Genomic DNA, 21,410 nt, shown 5'->3' with positions numbered 1-21,410 from the left:
CTAGCAACCGGTTGGCTAGCGGTGGCCAGGCAGTGTTTGAACCAGGATTTGCCACCAGGCTGGAAGATACCGTATGTGTGTGTGTGTGTGGTGTGTGGGCAGTATAGGGTAGTTTGGGGGTTCGCCCAAACAGGAAAGGGCTCCGGGCCGGGAGCGTGCATTCACAGCCCTCTCCAGGTCCCCCATAGCTGGAGCCCCTCGCCTGGCACCCAGGGGGCCCCATCAGGACCCCTGCAGGGGCGGACGCCCAGACGCGAGACCCAGCTTTTCCCAGCTGCTAACACCAAGATAAGCAGACGCCAGGAATGTCTTGGGGACAGGAGGGCTCGTGTTTATTCCACCTTGAGGAAAACTAAGGCCGGGGGGGAAAGGCCGAGATCCGCAGCTTCGCCTCGCACAGGCGGGCTTCGAACCCGGTTTTGCACCGCCTGGAGAGTCGGCAGTCTCCTCCTGCCTCTCTGCCCGCGAGTTCCTGGAACTGGACTGGGCGGGGAAGCCGGGGCCCTGGGAGAAGCCAGCAGCATTCTCGCCGCCTTCTCGGCTGCCCAGGGCCGTGGGGGGCCCGGCCAAGGTGACCCCGCGGGAGGCGGCGAGGATCCCCGCCCCCTCGGCCGCCCCGACCTCCTCTTCACCCCCCCTCCTCCCCAGTCTTTGGGGCTTTTCCTAGGGGCCGCGCCCGTCCCCCACTTGGGCTTCCCCAGGGCGGGATATCTCGGTCGGGTCCCCCCCCACCCCCGCCGCCCCCAGGCCACCTCCTGGCCGTGTCCTAGCGCTGCCCTCGGGCCGGGGGCGGGGCGGACGCGCGTCTCGGGCCCCCCTGCTCCCTCCCTCTCTCCCTCCCTCCCGGTGCCCGCTCGGCCGCCCGCCTCCTCCCTCCCCTCCTCTCCCTTCCCCTCTTTCCTCCTCCCTCCTCTCCCCTCCCCCGAGCCCAGCCGGCCGCCCCCTCCCCCCCGACGCGCACGCCCCGCCTGGCAGCTGGCGCCCCGGGCCTGGGGCCGCGGCGGCTGGAGGGGTTTGCGGAGAGGGCGGGAGCGAGCGCGAGCGGGGGAGGGAGGCCGCCCCCCGCGCCCCTCCTCCCGGCCGCCCGGCCCTCCTCCCGCCACCCCTCCGCCTCTCCCCCCCCCCCCCGCCCTCGCTCAGACATCCCCGCACGGCCCGGCCGCCGCGGCCACCTTCCCAGCCCGAGCTGCAGATGTGGCGGAGCGGCCGGGCGCCGGGCGGCCGTGCCAGGGGAGCCCGCGCCCCGTGAGCCCGCGCCCCGGCCCCCGCCCGCCCCGCCCCTCCGCCGCTCGCCCCCCGCCGACCGCCGGAGCCCGCGGCCCGAGCGCCCGCGCCGCGCCGCCGAGGTAGGAAGCCCCCTCCCGGGGGGGTCGCCGCGCGGGGACCGGGAGCGGGCGGGGGGCTGCGGGGGGCCCGCGGGGCCCGGGGGTCGCCTTCCCCCCGCACCGCGTCCGCGCCTCGCCCCGGGCCATTGTGAGCCCTCGCCGAGGCCCCTGCGCTCGCTCGCTCGCTCGCTCGCTCGCGGGCTCGCGCGCTCCCTCCTCCGCGGCGCCCTGGCTCCGTCCCGCGGGCTCCGTCGTTCTCCTCCCTTCCTCCCTCGCCGTGGCCTCGGGACCGGCCGAGCCGCCGCCGGGCCCCCGGGCGGGAGCAAACTTCAGCGGGGAAGTTGGACGTCCGCGGTGGGGGCGCTGCGAGGTGAGAGGACCGGCACCCCGAGCCTGGGCACGAAGTTGTCTGGGCACCCGGCAGCCGCCCCTCCCCGCTGCTTCTAGGAAGAGGTCCGCGAGGAGCCGCCGCTCGTCCGGGAAAGTCTCCCTGCTGCCGTCCTCAGCGAGCCCGGGCTTAGGCCGGGAGCGGGGGTGGTCCTGGGGTCAGAACTGGGGGTCCGGGGTTTGGTCCTCTCCTGCCTTACGGCGGGGGAGACTTGAGCCTGGATGTCCAAAAGCGCCCAGGGTGGGTCTGGTGAGGGCGGAGGAGGGGGCGAGGCAGGTGCATCCCCATCCCCGGGGAGGGAGATGCCAACGCCAGTTCCCCGAGGCCCCCTGAGATGCGACTGGAATCCAGGCTGGCACCTGGAGGCCTTGGCACGCCGCCCTGCCCAGCAGGGTACTCCGGGCACAGCAGGGCAGCCGGCCGCCTGTCTGCCTGTCCAGGAGGGCCCGCCTAGCCCAGCCCGAGGGTGGCCGGTAAGCTGAGGTTGCAGGGAGTTGCCCAGCCCTGCCCTGGGGCCTGGGAAGCTGGAAGGGATACTGGGAGGAGGCCTGGGACCCCAGCCATCGCGGCCCAGGATCTTGGCTCTGAAGGGAACACTTGACACCAAGGGGGCAGCCAGGCTGGCCGGGGACCTGGCCAAGGCCTGAGCTTTTTGCGGGACTTGGCCTGGGCCAGAACTAGGGCCTGTGCCACGGCTCTTGGAGGTTGGCACCCCGAGTGATAGGCAGCTATCGGTCCTGCTGTCTTGGCATCCTGGCGAGGAGAGGGGGTGCTGAGCTGGTGGTTGGGGAAGTCAGCTGTGTTCCCTTCTGGTCTCACAAAGCCCCCAGGCTCAGGGGATGGGAATGCATCCCTTTCTGACCGCCCACCCCTCCCCAGGCCCCCATCCTGGGGCACAGTACCACAGCTGTCGAGCCCGGCCCACACATCCCACCCTGGTGACCTCGGAGCCCTCCTCCTGCTTCTCCTTCTCCCCTCTGCCCAGGCTGGGCCTCCCAGCTGGCTGGGCCTTCACTGGGGGGAGGGGCTGCACCTGAGGGGGGCCCCCCTCCCAGGATACCTCTTGCTGAGCTCCAGCCCAGCCCATTTCTCTACCCACCCCCAACGGGCCTTGGCTCTGCCCGCAGCCAGCCAAACAGGAGGCAGTGCCACAGGGTTGGAACATTGGTTTTTTGGCTTGGGGGACCCCTTGGAAGGAGCCCTGTTTTCTTAGCCTTTTCCCTTCCCCCTCCTTTCCGGAGCTGCCATTAACGCTGACCCCCCTGACCCCCTATGCCTGCCAGCCCTTCCCTGTCTGTGACCTTTGACCTTTGTGCTAAATCCCTCCAGCTGGGGCTCTTTGGCCCCTGAGTGACCCTGTCCCAGGTCCCCTGGGGGGCCTCTCCCTGCTCCTGGCTCTCTGTACAAGGACACCTGCCAGTCCTTCCCTCATGATAGGGAGGGGGATGCCCTGGGAAGCCAGACAGTGAGTCACCCTACTTCCAGGCACCACTGCTTTTGGGGTCAGTGGCTTTTGGGGATTTGTGGGACTATGCCACAGTCTGCAGGATGAATTTAAAAAGCCCCTGGCCTGGGAGTGTGATGTCTTGGGTTCAAATCTTGGCATCATTACCAAGGGACCTAGGGCTGGCTCCTCCTCTTTCCGGCCTCACTTTCCTTATCTGAAAAACTGAGGGGGTCAGACAAGGTGAGCTTCCTGAACTCTAGAGCCCCTGGGAAGACTGGGGCTGGAGGCTGGGGGTGGGGGTGGGGGGAGGGGAGGCTAAGTCCAACAAAAGCCAACTCTCAATTATCCGTGGGTGGAGCCAGCATGAATAAGTGGATACCACAGACATCCCAAAACCTCATTTTAAACAATCGTGGGGACCAGTCTCCCCAAAGCTTTTGTCTCTAAAAAGCCCAGCTGTGAAGGGGTGTGTGAAGGGGTGGCCACAGCCATTTCTTCTTCTGCCCAGGCTCCCCTCAGAGGGAGTGCAAGTGTGTGTATGGGGGGGGGGGGGACGACACACACACACACTAGAGGCTGCATTGGTCAGTTAGAAGACAAAGGTCTGCCAGGGCTCCTCCCCTGGGCCTGGAGGGAGGCTGGACCCCCACCTCTGCTGTCCCCAGTGCCCCTCCATCTTTATTCACTGGATGGCCTTGGCCTTGGGCCGTGGGAGGGTCTGAGGGCCACCTAATCCTTCCTGGGTCTGTGCTGGCGTAGTGTGCAGGGAAGAATGTGTTTTCCCTGTGTTCATTTCCATCTACCCAGCTGGACTCGCCTGGAATCTGAATTTCCCACTCGGGTGAGGGGGTGGAAACTGGTGCTGGGCAGCATTTGGGGCGATCCCAGGATGGGGGGGGGGCAGCAGCTGTGGCTGGGGGGACCAGATGTTAAGGGCTGGGGCCTGCAGCTCTTTCTTTGGGAGGCATATGGGGTGGGGCTTCTCAGGAGGCATGCTGGGAACTGATCTAGGACCCTGCTTCTGGTAAGCACCCCCCCCTCCAAGCCCTATGCACCTCTTCAGGTTCCTGCATCCAGCAAGAGGCCTAGGAGGCCCCTTGCCCAAGTGGGAAATTTGGATTCCAGAAGAGAGGCCCTGAGCAGGGTGGAATGAGGGGGCGCTGTCTTTTCTGAGGCCACAGAAAGCTGTCCCCCATCTCATCCCTCCCGTGTGCAGGTTTTGATAGTTATTTTACATCTCATAGCAGGCAAACTGAGGCCGAGGGGGTCTGGGACATTCCCTTTTGATAACTGACCTCAGGGGAGGGGGCAACCCAGCTGGCAAGGCTGGCAGTGAGTTGAACCATGAAGGTAGGAGGGTCTCCAGAACAGCCAGAGAAATGGGGCTCCTCACTGCCTAGATACTGTCTTTCCCAGAGACTGTGAAGGGTCCCCAGGGATGGGCTGAGTCCCTAGCATGTGTCTGGGGGACACTTGAGTAGGGGTGACATACCTCCATCCCTGCCCTATCCTAGATTCAGGGATCACAGCCCCAGGCCAGGCTCCTGGGACACTGCTGCTGACTCAGTAGTTTCCAAGGTGGCTGCCTGGGGCCCCACCCCGGTGAATTTTACTTCAGGTGTGGCTGGGGTCAGGGACTGGGTAATTTTCACAAGCAGTTTCAGTATTGATTGGGCCAGAATTGGTCCACTGCTTTAATCTCAGGGACAAGAGTGAACCTGCTGCTGGTGGTGGAAGTGCTAGTGGTGGTGGTGGTGGAGACCCTCTAGTCACCCTTTGGGGAAAAAAACCCAGCCAGCACAAATGTCTTCCACGGGAGGGGCCATTCCCCTTACCTGGAACCATAGCCTTGTGAGAGCAGTCCACTTATCCCCATTTAACAATGAAGAAATTGAGGCTCCTGATGAGAAAAGGTCAAGGGGCACAGGGCCTGCTCTGGCAGGGGGCCTACTGGCCAGTTTCCTAGCTTGGGAGAGTAGCAAGGGGCCCTGTCCTTGACAGCTGTGTACCCTGTACCCCCCACGGATCCTTTCTCTGCAGCTGACCCCCCCCCCCCCCACAACATGGCTCTCCATGGGGGAGGCTTGGCCGGCACTGCTTTCTTTTCCGCTCAAGGATCTTCTCAGGACAGCCATCAGGAGCCACTCTCCCAGCTGGTCCCCTGGGAGTCCCAAAGGCCGACCTGGGTGACCTCTTTTTGGTGTCCCAGCTGGGACATCTCCTCAGAGTCCACAGGGCGGGCAGGCACAGAAGCCTTGGTGCTAGTCTTCCATCCTCCACCCCAGGTGGGAGGGAGGCTCTGGTTGACGGGTGGCAGGGCTGGGTTGTGAGGCGCATGGTGATGAGGAAGGGGGCTTCCTTTGACTGTGGATGCCCTAGGTGGGGGTGGGAGGGCTGAGAATTTTCCAGTGTGGAGGTTGTGGGGGCTGGCCATTGTAGGCGCTGGCCAGTAGCACTGGCTTCTCACGCTCTTTGTCTTGGCTGCCGAGGGGCCAGGTAGCACCCATGGCGGGGGGGGGGGGGCGCCCCAGCTTTCCAGTGTGAGTGTGTGTGTGTGTGTGTGTGTGTGTGTGTGTGTGTGTGTGTACTCCAGCCTTGGCAGATGGCTGCCCGGGAGGGGATTCACACCCAGCTCTGGTCCCCTCCTCCAAAGGCGGGTGGGGAAGTGGCCGAGGCCCCAGGAGACCTCCAAGCCTACTGAGTCAGCCCAGACTGGGAGCCTCCAGGAAAAACAGTCCCTTCAGACAGGAGGGGCTGTGCCCCCGGCACAGTGCACACAGACCAGACCAGTACTTAACCAGGAACCCCTGTTGGGGATGGTGGACAGAAATGAGGCTTTGAGACCTTGCGGTGGGGGGGGGGGGGGGGCTTGGCTTGAGGTCACTTGATGTCAGGGAGGGACAAAGGAGAGGTGGCATCTAGGGTTCTGAAATGTCATTTTAGCTTGGAATCTACTCAAATCCACTCTGTCTCGGCCTCTCCCCCTTTCCCTCCCCCATACACTGCAAGGGGGTGGGGTGGGGTTGTGCATGTGTGACCAGAGGAAGCCTCTCCAATCTTCCTCCTTTGCTGCCAGCACCCCATCAAGTCTGGCTGACAAGTCTCTGCCTGCCTGGGCTAATTCTCCCCTGGGTCATCTTGATCCAGAGGCCCCCCTCCCCCCGTGTCCCCTGAGGTACAGTGACCCCCAGCTGCAGTGTTTTCCCCACCCCCAGCTTCAGGATCCTCCTGGTCATCCTCCATGTTCTGATGTCCCTGATACCCCAGTGCTGCTGACTCTTAGCCTGGCATCTCTGCCCCTCTACAGGCCAGACCCCGCCCCCCCCTAAAACACCCTCTGGTCACCCACCCTGCTGTGTCCTCATGGACCCGGGAACCTGTCAAGTCTGCCAGGGCTCTGCCCAATGGGTGTCTCTCTCTGGAAGGGGAAGGACGAGGATGAGTTTGAAGACTGCTCTGGCTCTGAATTTGTTTTGCTACCCAAAGTGGGTGAGGAGGGGAGACGGGGGTGGCCTAGAAGGTCAAAGGGTAGAGGCTAGAGGTTGGGACGGGAGGGGGTGGGGAGCTTCTATGCTTGGTCTTACTCTGGGCCAGGACAGCAAGGGCTGGAAGCGTTCACGGGAGATGAAGCCAAGGACCTAAACTTTCTGGTCATCCCAGTTGACCAAGGACGGTCACATCATCTATCTGTTACCCCCCCCCCCCACCCCGTACAGGTCTGTTACTGGGACCCTTGTTGCAGATAGGAGGAAAAGACCTCTGTGTTGGGGACCAGGCCCTGCTTCTAACCTTGACCTTGGGAAGACACTTCCCTCTTTGGGGCCTCAAGTTTTCCCATTCTTACTTAGTGCACCTGGACCGTGGACACTGGAAGTGAATCCACTTACCCACGCACTCACTCAGCCGACACCCACTGAAGACCAGGGGCTTGTGAGAAGTGAGTGAGGGGGTCTTGTGACAGCCGTGTGTTCCAGTTCCTGTCCAACCCTATCCTTTCACAATGGGGAAACTGAGGCCCCGGGCCTTGTCCCATATCAAATAGGGTTTGGGCTGATTCTGTGAGTCTGGGTCCTAGGGATTTCAGTTTCCTCTGGAGGAAGGGATGGGCTCTAGCCAGGGGTGCGGTCTGCTGCCTTTTATTTTCATCTCGAGTGGGCTTTGGGCTGCCCAGGGCCCTGGTCCCAGCCCTTGGAAGAAAGCTCCCTTAGAAGAACACTTCAAGTTCCAGAAGAATGCCTGGAGCTGAAGGTCATGGGGCAGTACCTGCAACACTGCAAGTGCCAGGCACACTCAGGGGCTGGTGACATTGTAGCATTAGTGATGCATTAGCCAGGACCTGGGCCCCGGGGCCACTGCTGGGTGAGGCCCCCTGTCTTCAGCAGCAGGGAGAAGGCCAGGCTTCGAGTGGCTGACTCGGGCACTTAGGAGGATGTAGCTTCAAGATGCTGGAGCCGGAGAGGGTGAATCAGAGCAGACTTGCTGGAGGAAGGGCAGCAGAGGAATGGCAGCTGTAGGAGAGTGTACAGGGTGTGGGGTTGTGAAGCAGGAACTGTGAGGTGAGCCTCAGGCTCTGGGGAAAGGAAAGCCCAAGAAAGAGAGGCTCTGAGCTGGAAAGGCAGGTGGTGCACCTCGTTGCAGAGCACAGGTCCTAGCCTAGCCCCTCTTTCCTGTACTGAACAGCAGGCAAGCTCCCTCCACGAACCTCTTGGAGCCATGCTTGCTTTGAGGCCCGGGCAGGAACACTGGGCTTGAAGCTATGTTGCTTGTGAGCTCTGTGTCCTTGGCCATGTACTTTGTCATGAAAATGGGGAGAAGAGGACCTCACTCACAGGAGTTACTGGGGTGGTGTGTAGGAGGATTGTCGACTGGTCCCTGGCTGTGGAGGACCAACCCTGGGTTTCTTCTGCCCACAAACCTCAGTATGGCGGCCCATCTTGAACTGCTTCTGGGTTCCCTTAAGGCTCCGTTCCATCTGAGTTACCCATGGGCCCCTTGGAACCCAGCGGAGGGCCTGGTGTTGGAATGCATAAATGAGATGAGGAGGGAGGGAAGGGCTAAAGTCCAGAGCCTGCCCCTCTCACTCCCTGCTGCCAGGTGCTGTTGTTCCTGGTGGCCTGGTGCCTGCCCCAAGGCCATGAGAAGAGATGGGCCCCAGGCATGAGACCCCCCAGGGACTCAGAAGTGCTGGTGACGTCTGCCTGTCCCCAAGCTTGGTTTGGGGAGTGCAGTTTCCTTTCTTTTGGGGGCTGAATCCTACACCTGCCTTCTCCCCCATGCAGAGACTCCTGAGTCTTGAATCCTGACCCTGGAACATGGGGTGACCCTTATGTGTCCCGTGTGTGCCCTGTTTGTGCCCAGGTGCGACATGTGTGTATATGGGAGTGACTATTCATGTCTGTGGGACACTGGCCTCTGCCTATGCAGGCCCCAGAGAGCTCTACTGAGCGCCCAGCCCTCCTGGTCCCCTGGAGAATGGCAGCCCTGCCTGTGCCTGGCCTTGCTGGGTGTGTGTTACTGTCTGGCTCTCACTGTGCCTGCCCCTCCCAGGGATTTGGCTGGCCTGGCCCAGCACGAGTCTCTCCCTTCCAGGCAGGCAGTCAGGCAGTGTGGGGGCTGCTTGGCTGGTTCATCTCTGGCTGAGGCCCAGGTGCAGGCAGTGTTCATGGCCCCATGTACCACCTCCCCCCCCCCCCAAGCTGGGCAGACAGGAAAATACCAGACATAGTTGTGCAAAGGTGGCTGCAGGCAGGCCGGCAGCTGGGGGTGGGGGCCGCGGATGGGGGCCTGGAGCCACTAGAATGTGGGGAGGCCTCTCTGCCATGCCAGCCCTACAACTGGAGAGCCATATATGTGAGCATGAGTGTGCCCCAGGTCACCCTCCCCACTGGCATGGCACTAGGAGGTGCACATAAGTGTGTATGGGGAGCCAGCTTGCAGGCTTTCTAGCACTATCTGGATGACCTTGGCAGGCCTGAGTTACTTTGTGGGACACCCCAGCCCGGGCTGTGAATGACAGTCCTCAGGGTTACCAGGTGCTAGCATCTTCCATGTGGCAGGCACTGGGCAAGGGCCGCCAGCAGCCTTGGATGGAGGGGGCCCTGAATCCCCCAGGACCATTATTGTGGCTTCTGAAATGCCATCAAGGAAACCGAGGCTCAGAGATGTGTGACAGGGACCTGAGGCTCCACAGCCAGCCGTGGCACAGGACGCTGGAGCCAGGCAGCCTGACTCTGTCAGAACTTGGCCGCAGCTGAGTTTGGGGGTTCTCCTAAGGTCCCCCCATGACAGTTTACACTTTCGTTCCCAGTCTTGTGGGAAGGGGCTGTCTAGCCAGAAGTTCCCAGGGAAGAGGAACCCCACAGGCCCTTCCAGGAAGTGCTGCCTGCCCCAGCCTCTCTCCTGGGACCTTTGGGGTCCAGGCTCTAAGCTAAGCCACCTCCTTCCAGTTCCTCCAGTTCAGACAGGCTCTGGAGGACAGAGGGGCCCAGGACTCCGATACAGGCAGCCAGTAGCCTTGACAAAGCCCAAGTTCTTGTTTGGGGCAAGATGAAGACTGGGGGACTCAGCAATGAATAGTGACAATGCACGTGATGGTGATGGTATAAGCACCTACTGTGTGCTAGGCTCTGTTGTAGACATGGATTAGCACACACTGATGGGAAACACTAAGTAACGGTTGATGTGCAGCAAGCACTGCCTTGGTTTCTTCCTAAAACTCCATTCAGGGTCCCCTTACTTCACCACTTTACATGAGGGGCTCAGGCAGCTTGGGCAGGAAGCCACAGAGCAGGGATGGGGACTCAAGTGGTGGTCTGAACCGAATCTGGAGCCCTGCTCTGCTGCCTGGTCAGGAAGGGGGGGGGGCCCAGAGGCCCTGCCCCTGTCCCGCAGCCCCCCTTGCTAGGCGGCCAAGGAGGGTGGAGCTCTTGGCCAGAGCAGGGAGCCGCAGCTGGTTCCCAGGAATGCAGGGCTGTGGGCCGTTTTCTTTGGCAAGGGCTCTGCCTTCAGCTTTCCAAACTTCCTGGTACCCCCCTCCTACCCTCCACCCAGTTCAGCCCCTCCAGCGCCCACCCACTGCCTGTCCTTCTACCTCTTCAGAGCTCTGCCACTAGCCCCACAAACCCCGGGGTAGGGAGGGGCTGCCCAGCCCAAGTTCCTTGTCTGCCTTCCCTCATGTCCAAGGGTGCAGGAGGTGCTAAGAAACCCATCTCTGCTGTGGACAAAGCTCTAAGACCTTGAGTGAATCACTTAATTACCCCAGCCTCAGTTTCTCCATCTGTAAAATGGGAGTGAAACAGCCCCTGCCCTGGCAGGTGGTGGTTGGCATATCACTGGACTCAGCAGTTGACAGTGGGTACTGTCACCTTGCTGGGAACCCATGGTTTGTAATTCATCTACTGGTGCAACCTGGGCTTTGCCTTCCTCTTTGGCCCTCCGTTTCCCCATGTGTAAGAGCAGAGTGCCCACACGATGGGCCGAATCAGCACAGCCCATGACACCCACAGAGAAGGCCCAGTTGAGAGCTACATGGACCTCTAAGTGGTGCCTCTGAGCTCTGCCTCCCAGGCAGTACTTGACACAACTAACCCAAGGGGCAGTTTCAGGACTGTCCCAGGATAGTGAGCTGCATGTTGCCCTTGGCCAACACCAGTCCACTGGCAGCCCCTTACCGGGTCCCACACTGCTGTGGGGTGGCTAGGGATGCAGCCCCATCTTTCAGAGGCCCCTGTCCTCTGTCAGTGTAGACACCTTGCTGCTCTGTTCCTCCTACTCCCCAGGGCCAGTCCAATGCCCTCCATCACCGTGGCCTGGATTCTAGCTGCTCCTGTTTGCTTAGTGACCTCCAGCCTCAGTTTCCTCATTGGGTCATCAGGTGGAGATGGAGGCCTTCTGCCCAGACCTGCCCTGGGGAATAGCTGGTGGGTCTTGGGCCCGGGTGCCCTCCCCGCCGCCTCCCCACTGCAGCTGGGGGCCGTCTGTGCAGGAAGGCCAGGGGCACACAATGGCAGCCATTGTTTCAGCCCTGTAGAAGGGGTACGCAGGGGAGGGCAGCCCACTCTCTGGGTGACCCCCGCCCTGGGGTGGGGTGGGGGAGGGCCTTTGCCCCTCCTCCGCCCCTGGTGGTCCTGCGCCCCCCCGCCCCCCCGCACTGTGTGCTTCCTCCCTCCCTGCTTCCTCGCTCCCTCTGCTTTAATTAGTTCCTTTTGCAGCCAGAGTAGCTGGGCAGGTCCTGGGCAGCTCAGCCACCATAGCACGGCCTCCCTGCTGGCCTTGCAGGTGGGTGTTGCAAGCACCCCCAGTGGTCTGGGTTGAGCGTTGCTCCCAGATGTAGTATTTGGTCACCTATCCCAGTTTGAGAGATGCTGCTTTCTCCCGAAGAGAAACTGAGGCAGTCCCTACCCCTACCCCATCATGGCATCACACACAGGAGGAGCACCTGACTGAAAGGCATGGGCTCCTGCCTCTGGGACCACCCAGCCATGAGGGCCAGTGGGCATGCCAGGGCCAGATCTCACCCAGGGGGCCTTGGGTTGAGTAAGGCAGGCAAGAGGTCACTGTCCCACCCACCCCCTCCCCTCCAGCATTATACTTGGGGTGGGAGGGGCCAGCTCCCAGCTTTTAGGAGAGTAGGAACCTGGCTCTTGCCTGTCCTCTTCACCCAGCCCGGAACAAAGAGCCAGAGTTGAGCCCAGACTGGCTGCTGCTGGCTGGGGATGGGGGCAGGGAAGGGCCACTTAAAGGTTGGCCAAGGTCAGACCATGAGTGGGGTCACAGGCTATCTCCCCGGGGGACCAACTTCAGAGGAAACCTAGGCAGAGGGATGCGGGAGGTGTGGGCTTTGGGGCGGCTCCTTCTTCCTCTTTTCCCAGGCTGGGGAGGCTGTGCCTGGCCCTCCATTTCCATGAACCCCTGCCTCCCTGGGCAGAATCCAGTGGCAGGAAGTGGGGGGTGGAGTGGGGTCCCTGAGGACTGGGACTGCCGATGGGGGGGCATTGGAGTCCCCCTCCTGCTTTAATGTTTAGCTGCACCCAGAGAGATGGGCTTCTCCTAGGGCCAGCCCCTGGGGGTGGGGACAGCATCCCCCGCCTCAGGTGCCCCAGTTCCATGGCTCTGTCCCAGCTTCCTCTGGGGTGTGTGGGGGACAGGATGGGACAGTGGGGCAGGTGCCAAGGGATGTTGCTTGAGAAGCATGGCCAGTGAGAAGCAGTGTCTGCTTGCATTCCCAGCTCCGGAACCATCCTGCCCCGTGATCCTCTTTCTCTAGAAGGTCCAGGGTGGGGGTGGGGATGCCTGTGGTGGGGGAAGGGGGGCTGTGGCCCTGGGCCAGCAGAGGGACCAGGCCACCAGCCCTTCCTGGCTCCTGAATTCTTAATCAGCATAAATATTTACTTCCTTCCTCCCCCTTCATGGCTCCCAGCACAGTAGAGCTTCGGGGAGGTTAGACTGGGCCTGTGTCTAAAAATAAACAGGTGGAAGGACAGGCAGACACACACAGACAGACAGGCATAACTGGGGGTAGAGGGTCAGGTAGAGGGCAACTCTTTGACCAGGCAGAGGAATGTAGGAGCAAACCCAAGGCCCACCTGCCAACCAGGGTCTTGAGTTTTGGGGGTGGGTGGGGTGGGGCTGGCACTCTGGTCCCCATCGCTTTGTGGTCCAGGCCTGGCTTGAGAGAACACATGCACACAGCCTCAACAGGGACAAGTCTCAGACTCAGGTCCACAGCCAGGAGTGGTTGCCCAGGTGCCCACAGCCCTGGAAGCTGAGGCAGCCTCCTTGTGCCCTGACTCCCCACAGCCCATGTGGTAGGGGCTGCCGTGTGCGAGTCCCCACAAGCAGCCAGTGGCTCAGGGCAGGGAGGGGGCCATCTCGTTTCCTGTGTGTGTGTGTGTGTGTGTGTGTGTGTGTAGAAGCTTGGAGCTTGTAGGGGATGTAGGGGGACGATGAGCGGGGCTGGGCAGAGATGAAAGCCCAATAAGGCTGTCAGGATCCTTGGCCTGGAGGAGGGGTGAGCAAGGATGTAGTGCTCACCCTCCACCCCTCTCTGTCGGGGTAGGGGGTGGGCAGCTCCGGGTCCATGTGGGCCACGCTAGCCTCTAAGAATGCACTCAGTGAAATGTCCTGAGTATTTTCTAGGAAGTGGTTATTTCCACCACATCGACCCTTTAAATGCAAAGAACTCTGTGCTGCAGTCTGGTTAGCAGGGATGTTTTCAAGGCACAACATAGCATATAGCATAGGGTGGGTGGGGGGTGTCCCTCATGTGCATAGAGGTAGCGGAACTTAGGGGGAAGAGCTGATGATGTTCCTGAGTCAGTGGACCTGAGTCCAATTATATATGAAGAAAACTGATAGTGAGACATTCTAGAAGGATGAAAACTACAGAATGAAACCCATAATAGCATTATCACCAGTGTTAAAAAAAGTTGTTTTTTTTTTTTTTGTCAGTCCTGGGACTTGAACTCAGAGGCTAAGCACTACCTCTTGGCTTTTTCCCTCCAGACTAGCACTGTACCTCTTGGAGCCACAGCTCCACTTCTGGCTCTGGTGATTAGTTAAGAGATAAGAGTATCCCAGACTTTTCCTGCCCAGGTTGGCTTCAATCCTCAGATCCTCAGATCTCAGCCTCCTGAATAGCTAGGATGACAGGTGTAAGCCACCTGTGCCTGGCTTACGGTGTGTGTGTGTGTGTGTGTGTGTGTATGTGTGTGTGTGTGTGTATGTGTGTATTATATATGACTTTTAGTTATTGTACTCTGGCAACCCTGCACTGGCTGGCCTGACTGCAGTCCCCAGCTGCCCCCTGGTGGCAGCTAGGAGCCCTGTCCTCCTGGCCCTTTGTGGATGCCTCTTTTCTGCCTCACCTGGAAGGTGGGGTGCACTGCCTTGCCTGGCAGCCCTTGTGCAGTCATGGCCAAGTCTTGCATGGCTTATCTGGCCCAAGCTGTCATCCTGGTTCCCTTGGAGGTGCTGTAGATGCCTACTGGGAAGAGGTGAGAGCGGGGCACAGAGGGTACCAACAGTGGGTCGCTGAGGAATAACCTCTATCTTGGAGGACGTTTGTTGGTCCCCTGGCATGTTTCTGCATCTTCCAGTTCAGGCTGACAGGCTTCCCAGGCATAGCTGCCAACCCTACCAGAACTGACTGCCAGGAAGGATCTGGCTAGCCAGCTCCTGAGAAGAGATCTACCCTTGAGTCACGCTGGCCACATCCTAGCTCTCCAAACTGAGGCAGCTTCCAAAAGTCAAGTCTCAACCAGGTGTGGTGGCGCATGCCTGTAATCCCAGCACTGGGGAGCTGAGGAAGGAGGATTGTGAGTGTTATGGGGTTCGAGGTGGGGGGGAATACCCCATCCCTCCAAGAGTCCACCACTCAGAGACAGTCTTAAGCAAAAAGATGGGTTTGTTGGGGAAGCAAAAAGCGAACTGACTGGCCAGGGACGCAGCACAGACTCAGGAGCTGAAACTATGTCCCCCCCCCCCCCCCCCCCCCCAGTCCTGGAGCTGGGGTTTATCAAGGTAAAAGCGCAGCACAGATGTAGGGGGTTGACACAGGGGGTAGAGCATGCAATTAGTTCACAGATGTAGGAGGTTGACGCAGGGGATAGAGCATGCAACCAAGCAAGCGTGGCACAGATGAAGGAAGTTGACACAGGGGTAGAGCAAATAACAAGACGGAGTCCAGCTCTATTTCCCCCAACATTTCCTATCATGTTTCCCTAATCAAGATGGAGTCAGCTCTACAACAGTAAGCTTGAGGCTAGTCTGGGCTGGCTACATTAATAAGTCTTGGTTTCAAGAAACAAAATCCCCCACTCAAGTTTTATGTAAAGGACACCAAATGTCTCCATTCATTGATTGGAAATAAGAGTCTCATGGACTTTCCTGCCTAGGCTGGCTTTGAACCTCAATCCATAGAGCTCAATCTCCTAAGCAGCTAGGATTACAGGCATGAGCCACTGGCACCTGGCTACATCTTCCTTGCTTCTGCGGGTGCAGCCTGCTGGGTGGTGGTGGGGGGGGGGGTCCCACTGTTCCAGCACAGCCCTTGTTCTTCCCTAGGTTCCCGCCTAAAGACCCACCGGGCACCCCTCCTGACTGCTGCCTCCTCCCACGCCACCCCCTACCGCCATGCACTCCCTGGACGAGCCGCTCGACCTGAAGCTGAGCATCACCAAGCTCCGAGCGGCGAGAGAAAAGCGGGAGAGGACACTGAGTGTGGTCCGGCAGCGGGCGCTGCACAGAGAGCTGGGCCTGGCGGATGACAGCCCCACACCGGGCTCGCCCGGCTCCCCCACCTCAGGTAGGGGCACCAGGCAGGACGTGGAAAGGGGTGTGGGCTTTTGAGGCAGAGCTGCTGGTCAGCCTGGATGTGAGGATTTCAGGGACCAGTATGAGCAAGTGCATCTCAAAAGATCTTGGTGCTCAGGCTCCGTGTGGCAGTCTCCCCATGTTTTGCCTCCAAGTAGACCCTGAAATCCAGATGTGCCATCTGCCAGAGGTAGATATCTAGGTAGGCAGTGTCTGGGGAGTTTGAAAGGACCCCTTCTGCCAGCCAGCCAGGGGCCTATGTTCAGGTTTCTGATCTTCAATACCCCCTGTGCCAGACTAGCCCTGTCTGGAAGATGGTGCTCCCCACTTACTGCTGGCACAATGGCGGAGGCTATCGCTGCTGGCAGCCAGACAAGATAGGTGCTTTCATCACCTTAACAGCTGTAGCGGCTACTCCCTGAAACCTGAGGCTTGGGGTCCTAGTACAGATCCAGAGCTGGTAGGACCTGGCCCACCAGTACTCCTAGCTTCTGCCTCTCTCCAATCGTGCTTCTCTCTTAGGTTTCCTGCTGAACCCCAAGTTCCCTGAGAAGGTAGATGGACGCTTCTCTGCAGCCCCTCTGGTGGACCTCAGCTTATCCCCACCATCTGGATTGGACTCTCCCAATGGCAGCAGCTCCCTGTCCCCTGAGCGCCAAGGCAATGGGGACCTGCCTCCGGTGCCCACTGCCCCGGTAAGGAGGAGGGAAGGATTCCAGGAAAAAGGCGAAGTGGATTCCTGGGGCTACATAACAAAACTGGGTGACTTAAAATAACAGATATTTTCAAGTCGACAGTGGCTTATGTCTGTCATCCTAGCTACTCAGGAGGCTGAGATCTGAGGATCTTAAGTTTTAAGCCAGTCCAGGCAGCCAAATCCTCAAGACTTATCTCCAGTGAGCCAGCAAAAAGCTGAAACTAGAGGGGTGGCTCAAGTGGTAGGGTTTAGCCATGGAGGGACAACACTGAGCAAGAGCTTGAGGCCCTGAGTTCAAGCCCCAGTACCAGTGTGTACATGTGTACACACACAGGAGTGTACGTGCACACACTAGTGTACACACACACACACCAAAACCAAAACCACCAGAAACTTGTTATTCTCTCGCTTCCAGAATCTAAAGTCTGGGAATATGGCCTAGTGGTAAAGGGCTCGCCTCGTATACATGAAGCCTTGGGTTTGATTCCTCAGCACCACATATATAGAAAAAAGCCAGAAGCGGAGCTGTGGCTCAAGAGGTAGAGTGCTAGCCTTGAGCAAAAGAAGCCAGGGTCAGTGCTCAATGCCCTGAGTCCACGCCCCAGAACTGGCAACAAAAACAAAACAAATAAACAAAAAAGCAGAATCTAAAGTCTGAAAGTGTTGGCAGGGCAGGGTTCCCTCAGAGGCTCCAGTGGAGAACCCTTCCTCCCTCTGCTTCTGGAGGCTCAAATCTGGAGCCCTCGTTTGGTGCTATACCCCTCCAATCTCTGCCTGCATCTTCACCTGCCTTCCCCCCTCTACCTTCCTCTGCTTGTATCTGTGTGCAAACCTCCCTCTACCTCCTCTTACAATATGCTGGCCATTGGATTTAAGATGGCGCTACTCCAGCAGGAACTCATCTTAACTAATTCTGTCTTCAAAGACTCTGTTTATAGACAAAGTCACATACCACAGGCACCAGGAATTAGGACCTGAATATTTGGGGGCACCATTCAGCCCACCCCTGGGGGTGGGGGTGGGGTCGGGCCTGCCCATGGTCCCCAAAGCACTAACCAGCTTTCCTCATAATTCCTGGCCCACAGGATTTCCAGCCCCTGCGCTACTTGGATGGTGTCCCCAGCTCCTTCCAGTTCTTCCTGCCCCTGGGCTCTGGGGGAGCCCTGCACCTGCCCACATCCTCTTTCCTCACCCCCCCCAAGGACAAGTGCCTCTCGCCAGAGCTGCCCCTACCCAAGCAGCTGGTGTGTCGCTGGGCCAAGGTGAGTGCGGGGGAGCCAGGACTGTGGTGTGGCCTAGGTCAGCAGCCCTACTTGGGCTAAGAATCGTGCCTGGCCCCACAGTGTAACCAGCTCTTTGAGCTCCTGCAAGACCTGGTGGACCATGTCAACGACTACCACGTCAAGCCCGAGAAGGACGCTGGGTACTGCTGCCACTGGGAGGGCTGTGCCCGCCACGGCCGGGGCTTCAATGCCAGGTGAGGGAGCAGGGTGAGGGTAGGAGGCTGGGGCTGGGGCTGCAGTGGGCTGAGCACCCCCCTCCTCCCCTTCCCGAGCAGGTACAAGATGCTCATCCACATCCGCACGCATACCAATGAGAAGCCGCACCGCTGCCCCACCTGCAACAAGAGCTTCTCCCGCCTGGAGAACCTGAAGATCCACAACCGGTCCCACACTGGTGAGTCCTGCCTCTCCTGTCTGCCCTGTGACACCTGAGGGACAGCAGAGACCAGGCTGCACCCAGAACCCACAGGAGAGCCCACTCTCGCCTCCAGGCACCAACCGAATCATTGCCTTAAAAAGAGCTACATGTATGAGGCACCGGTGGCTCATACCTGCCATTCTACTTACTTTAGAGGCTGAGATCTAAGGATCATGGTTCAAAGCCAGCCCAGGCAGGAAAGTCCATGAAATTCTTACCTCCAATGAGCCACCCGGAAACCAGAAGTGGTGCTATGGCTCAAAGTGGTAAAGCACTAGCCTTGAGTACAAAAACTCAGGGACAGTGCCCAGGCCCTGAGCTCAAGCCCCATGTTAGACCAAAAAAAAAAAAACAAAAACAAAAACTAAAAGAAGGCTAGCAGTGGGGGCTCATGCCTCTAATGTAGTTAGGTGGGAGGCAGAAATCACGATTATAGTTCATAGACCCCATCTCAACAAACAAGTTGGATGTAGTGGTACTTGAGAATAATCTCAGCTACTTAAAAAGTTTTGTTGAGAGGATTTCAATCCTAAAGACAGCCTTGGGTAAAAACTCAAGACACCCTATCTTTGAGTAAGGCAAAAAAAAAAAAAAAAGCATAGTTAGCAATGTCAGCACCTGCCCTGGACCACATAACTACCTACCTGTTATTCAAGTCTGTGGCAAGGAGGAACCGGAGGGCACACAGCAGGACTACAGCAGTCTGGGCCCTGGTCAGGTTGTTCTGCCTGCTGATTGAGTCGTCAGATCTGGTACAACCCCCTCCCCACCCGCAGGTGAGAAACCCTATGTCTGCCCCTACGAGGGCTGCAACAAGCGCTACTCCAACTCGAGTGACCGCTTCAAGCACACCCGCACCCACTATGTGGACAAACCCTACTACTGCAAGATGCCCGGCTGCCACAAGCGCTACACAGACCCCAGCTCGCTGCGCAAGCACATCAAGGCCCACGGCCACTTCGTTTCTCAGGAGCAGCAGGAGCTCCTGCAGCTGCGCCCACCTCCCAAACCACCCCTGCCCACCCCCGACAGCAGCCCCTATGTCAGTGGGGCCCAGATCATCATCCCAAACCCTGCTGCTCTCTTTGGAGGCCCCAGCCTGCCTGGCCTGCCCCTGCCCCTCCCCCCTGGCCCCCTCGACCTCAGTGCCCTAGCTTGTGGCAACAGTGGGGGGGTTGGGGCAGGGGGGAGCATGGGTCCTGGGCTGCCAGGCCCTGTCCTGCCCCTCAATCTGGCCAAGAACCCACTGTTACCCTCGCCCTTTGGGGCTGGTGGACTGGGCCTGCCTGTGGTCTCTCTCCTCGCCGGCTCCGCTGGCGGCAAGGCCGAGGGGGAGAAGGGCCGTGGGTCAGTGCCCACCAGGGCTCTGGGCATGGAGGGCCGCAAGACTCCCCTTGACAGGACGGAGAGCAGCCGCTCCCGGCCCAGCCCTGACGGACTCCCCCTGCTGCCAGGCACTGTGCTGGACCTGTCTACTGGTGTCAACTCAGCAGCCAGCAGCCCCGAAGCACTAACCCCGGGCTGGGTGGTGATCCCACCTGGCTCCGTGCTGCTCAAGCCGGCTGTGGTGAACTGAGCCGCCTGCCCACCAGCCTCACCGGCCGCTGTGGGTCCTGTCCCCGACGAACAGAAACTCTTCTGCGAATAGCAATAATGTCCTACTGCCACAGGGCCTGGGTATCCCTGCTCCCTGGAGGGCTGGGCAGCAAGGATGGTGCTAGAAGGTCATTGCTGGCTCCAGCTCCTGAGGGCTTGGCTTGGACCTGCTGTCCAAGGAGAGCTGTGCTCTTAGGTGCTAAGGCCTCCCTCCAGGCCCTGCCCCCGAGCTTCTGTCCTCCACCTCAGTACTTGCCCCCTCACCCCCCCCCCACCTCGGTGCCTCCTCCATTTCCTGCCTTGGCTTGCTCAGACCCATTCCCGTTGGCCCTTCTGCCGAGCCACAGGGAAGAAGCCTGCTCTCCCTGCCCACCCCTATGACAAGGTGCCTTCCTGCTCCCTGGGGAAGGAAGGCCTGCTCTGCCAGCTGCCCCCGTCCCTCATTCATTGCTGGAGGGGGCACTGCTCCTCTGGCCCTGCAGCTTGGGAGTGTGGGACACAGACCCACAGGATTCCTGTGCTAGGGACAGGAGGTGTCAGGCAGTCCCAGTGCCAAGATATCCAAGGGACCGAAGCCCCTGCTGCAGCCTGGGCTCAGGGAACAGGAGCTGGGGTTAGGGCAAGCTCCAGCCTCATCCTGCTGGGCCCAGCCTGGGCAGTGCCATTTTGTAGAGGCTTGCAGGGCACTGATCCGGCCCAGGAGGAGGCTGGCTGGGGAGATCCTAGGCAGGGAGGCAACTCTTGGCCTGGAGGCACCATGTCAGCATGCATAGAGGGCCTACAGGAAGGTGTTTTCTGGGGGCTGTAGCTGGAGGCCCTGGGCTTGGGAAGAACAGGCTGGAGGACTTGTGACAGGTGGCTTCCTCTAGCAGTTCCCTTCTTTGGAGCCCCACATGGTCTACAACCCCACTGTGCAATCCTGAGAAGCTGGGCTCCCACAGAAGGCCCCCACCCCATGGCCCACTCACTGCTTCCTTCCCACCAGAAGGTTCCAGACCTCCTGTCCCTGGCCAGTGGCGTGGTCAAATCCTCCCATTTTCCTACTTGTAGAACAAAAGAGCGGCCAAGTAGGAGGGAGCAGCTTAGTAGCCCTCCACTCCTCTGTGCAGCTCTGCTGACCCCACCCTTTCCTGGACTGCCCTTCTGTCCCAGAGGGGTCACCCTGACCCTGACCTGGTCCGCCCCGCCACAGGGCTCAGGACTCAGGCTAGTTGCCCCTTGAAGGGGCTGTGAGTGAGAATGGGAGGGAGCTGGTCTCCTTCCTTTCACCTCACCCAGGACCCAGAGACCCCCTCACCCCCACCCTGTTAGGGCCCCAGGCCCTAAGTCCCTGGCTGGGGGGGCTTGGGGTTTGAGACTCAAGGCCAGGAGCAGAGGAACAGGGCACTGGAAGGCGACATTAGCTCAGCATGTGACTTGGTGATGGACCAGGCTTGGAAGGGCCGGTGTACGTGTCGTTGTCAGTTTGTTCTTGCACATTCCGGGATGTCAGTATTTTAACAGGTTCTAAGTGCCTTTCTATTGTAGCTTATGTTTTCCTCCTCTTGGCTCCATTGCTGTTAGCATAGAGTTTTAAAAAAAGAGATAAGCTAATGACTATAACAATATATTCCTCCATGTGAGAGGAAGTTTATAAAGAAACAATAAAAGTGAGTTGTAAAGAAAGATGGTTTCTGTGTGGTGAACATCCCTGGGCTGGACCACCTGACCCTAGGCCACCCACCCAGTCCATGCCTAGTTGTGGGATCCCCAGCATAGCACGAGGCTCTGACTGGGGCTTTTCCAGCTTCAATCAGCTGAGCAGGAGGTTTTGCCCAGCTGGGAACTGGAAGGGATGCACTGGGAGGAATAAGCAGACACGTTCTGGATGAAGTAGCCTAGGTTCAGGTCCAAAAACAGCCAGGGAGGACAGGACACAGGAGGGAGTGGCTGCATACCAATGTC

At 59.5% G+C, this 21,410-nt stretch overlaps 1 protein-coding gene across 2 annotated transcripts; it reads left to right on the top strand.

The window, feature by feature from the left end:
• Positions 1–1,092: 1,092 nt before the first annotated feature.
• Positions 1,093–21,131, top strand: Glis2 (GLIS family zinc finger 2). Of its 2 annotated transcripts, XM_048332503.1 has the most exons (7): positions 1,093–1,346; positions 15,224–15,464; positions 15,995–16,167; positions 17,255–17,431; positions 17,513–17,646; positions 17,728–17,846; positions 18,647–21,131. In XM_048332503.1, exons 2-7 carry the CDS (start codon positions 15,293–15,295, stop codon positions 19,444–19,446), a joined length of 1,575 nt encoding a protein of 524 aa, XP_048188460.1. In that variant the 5' UTR covers positions 1,093–1,346; positions 15,224–15,292; the 3' UTR covers positions 19,447–21,131. The 2 variants fall into 2 exon arrangements, with proteins under 2 accessions (XP_048188460.1, XP_048188459.1); XM_048332502.1 differs by lacking the exon at positions 1,093–1,346 and having other exon boundaries at positions 14,918–15,464.
• Positions 21,132–21,410: the final 279 nt, after the last annotated feature.

The sequence above is a fragment of the Perognathus longimembris genome, chromosome 23, assembly GCF_023159225.1.
Source record: "Perognathus longimembris pacificus isolate PPM17 chromosome 23, ASM2315922v1, whole genome shotgun sequence".
Classification (NCBI taxonomy): Eukaryota; Metazoa; Chordata; class Mammalia; order Rodentia; family Heteromyidae; genus Perognathus; species Perognathus longimembris.
Note: the sequence above shows the minus strand (reverse complement) of the source record. Positions and strands in the feature narration are given on the sequence as shown.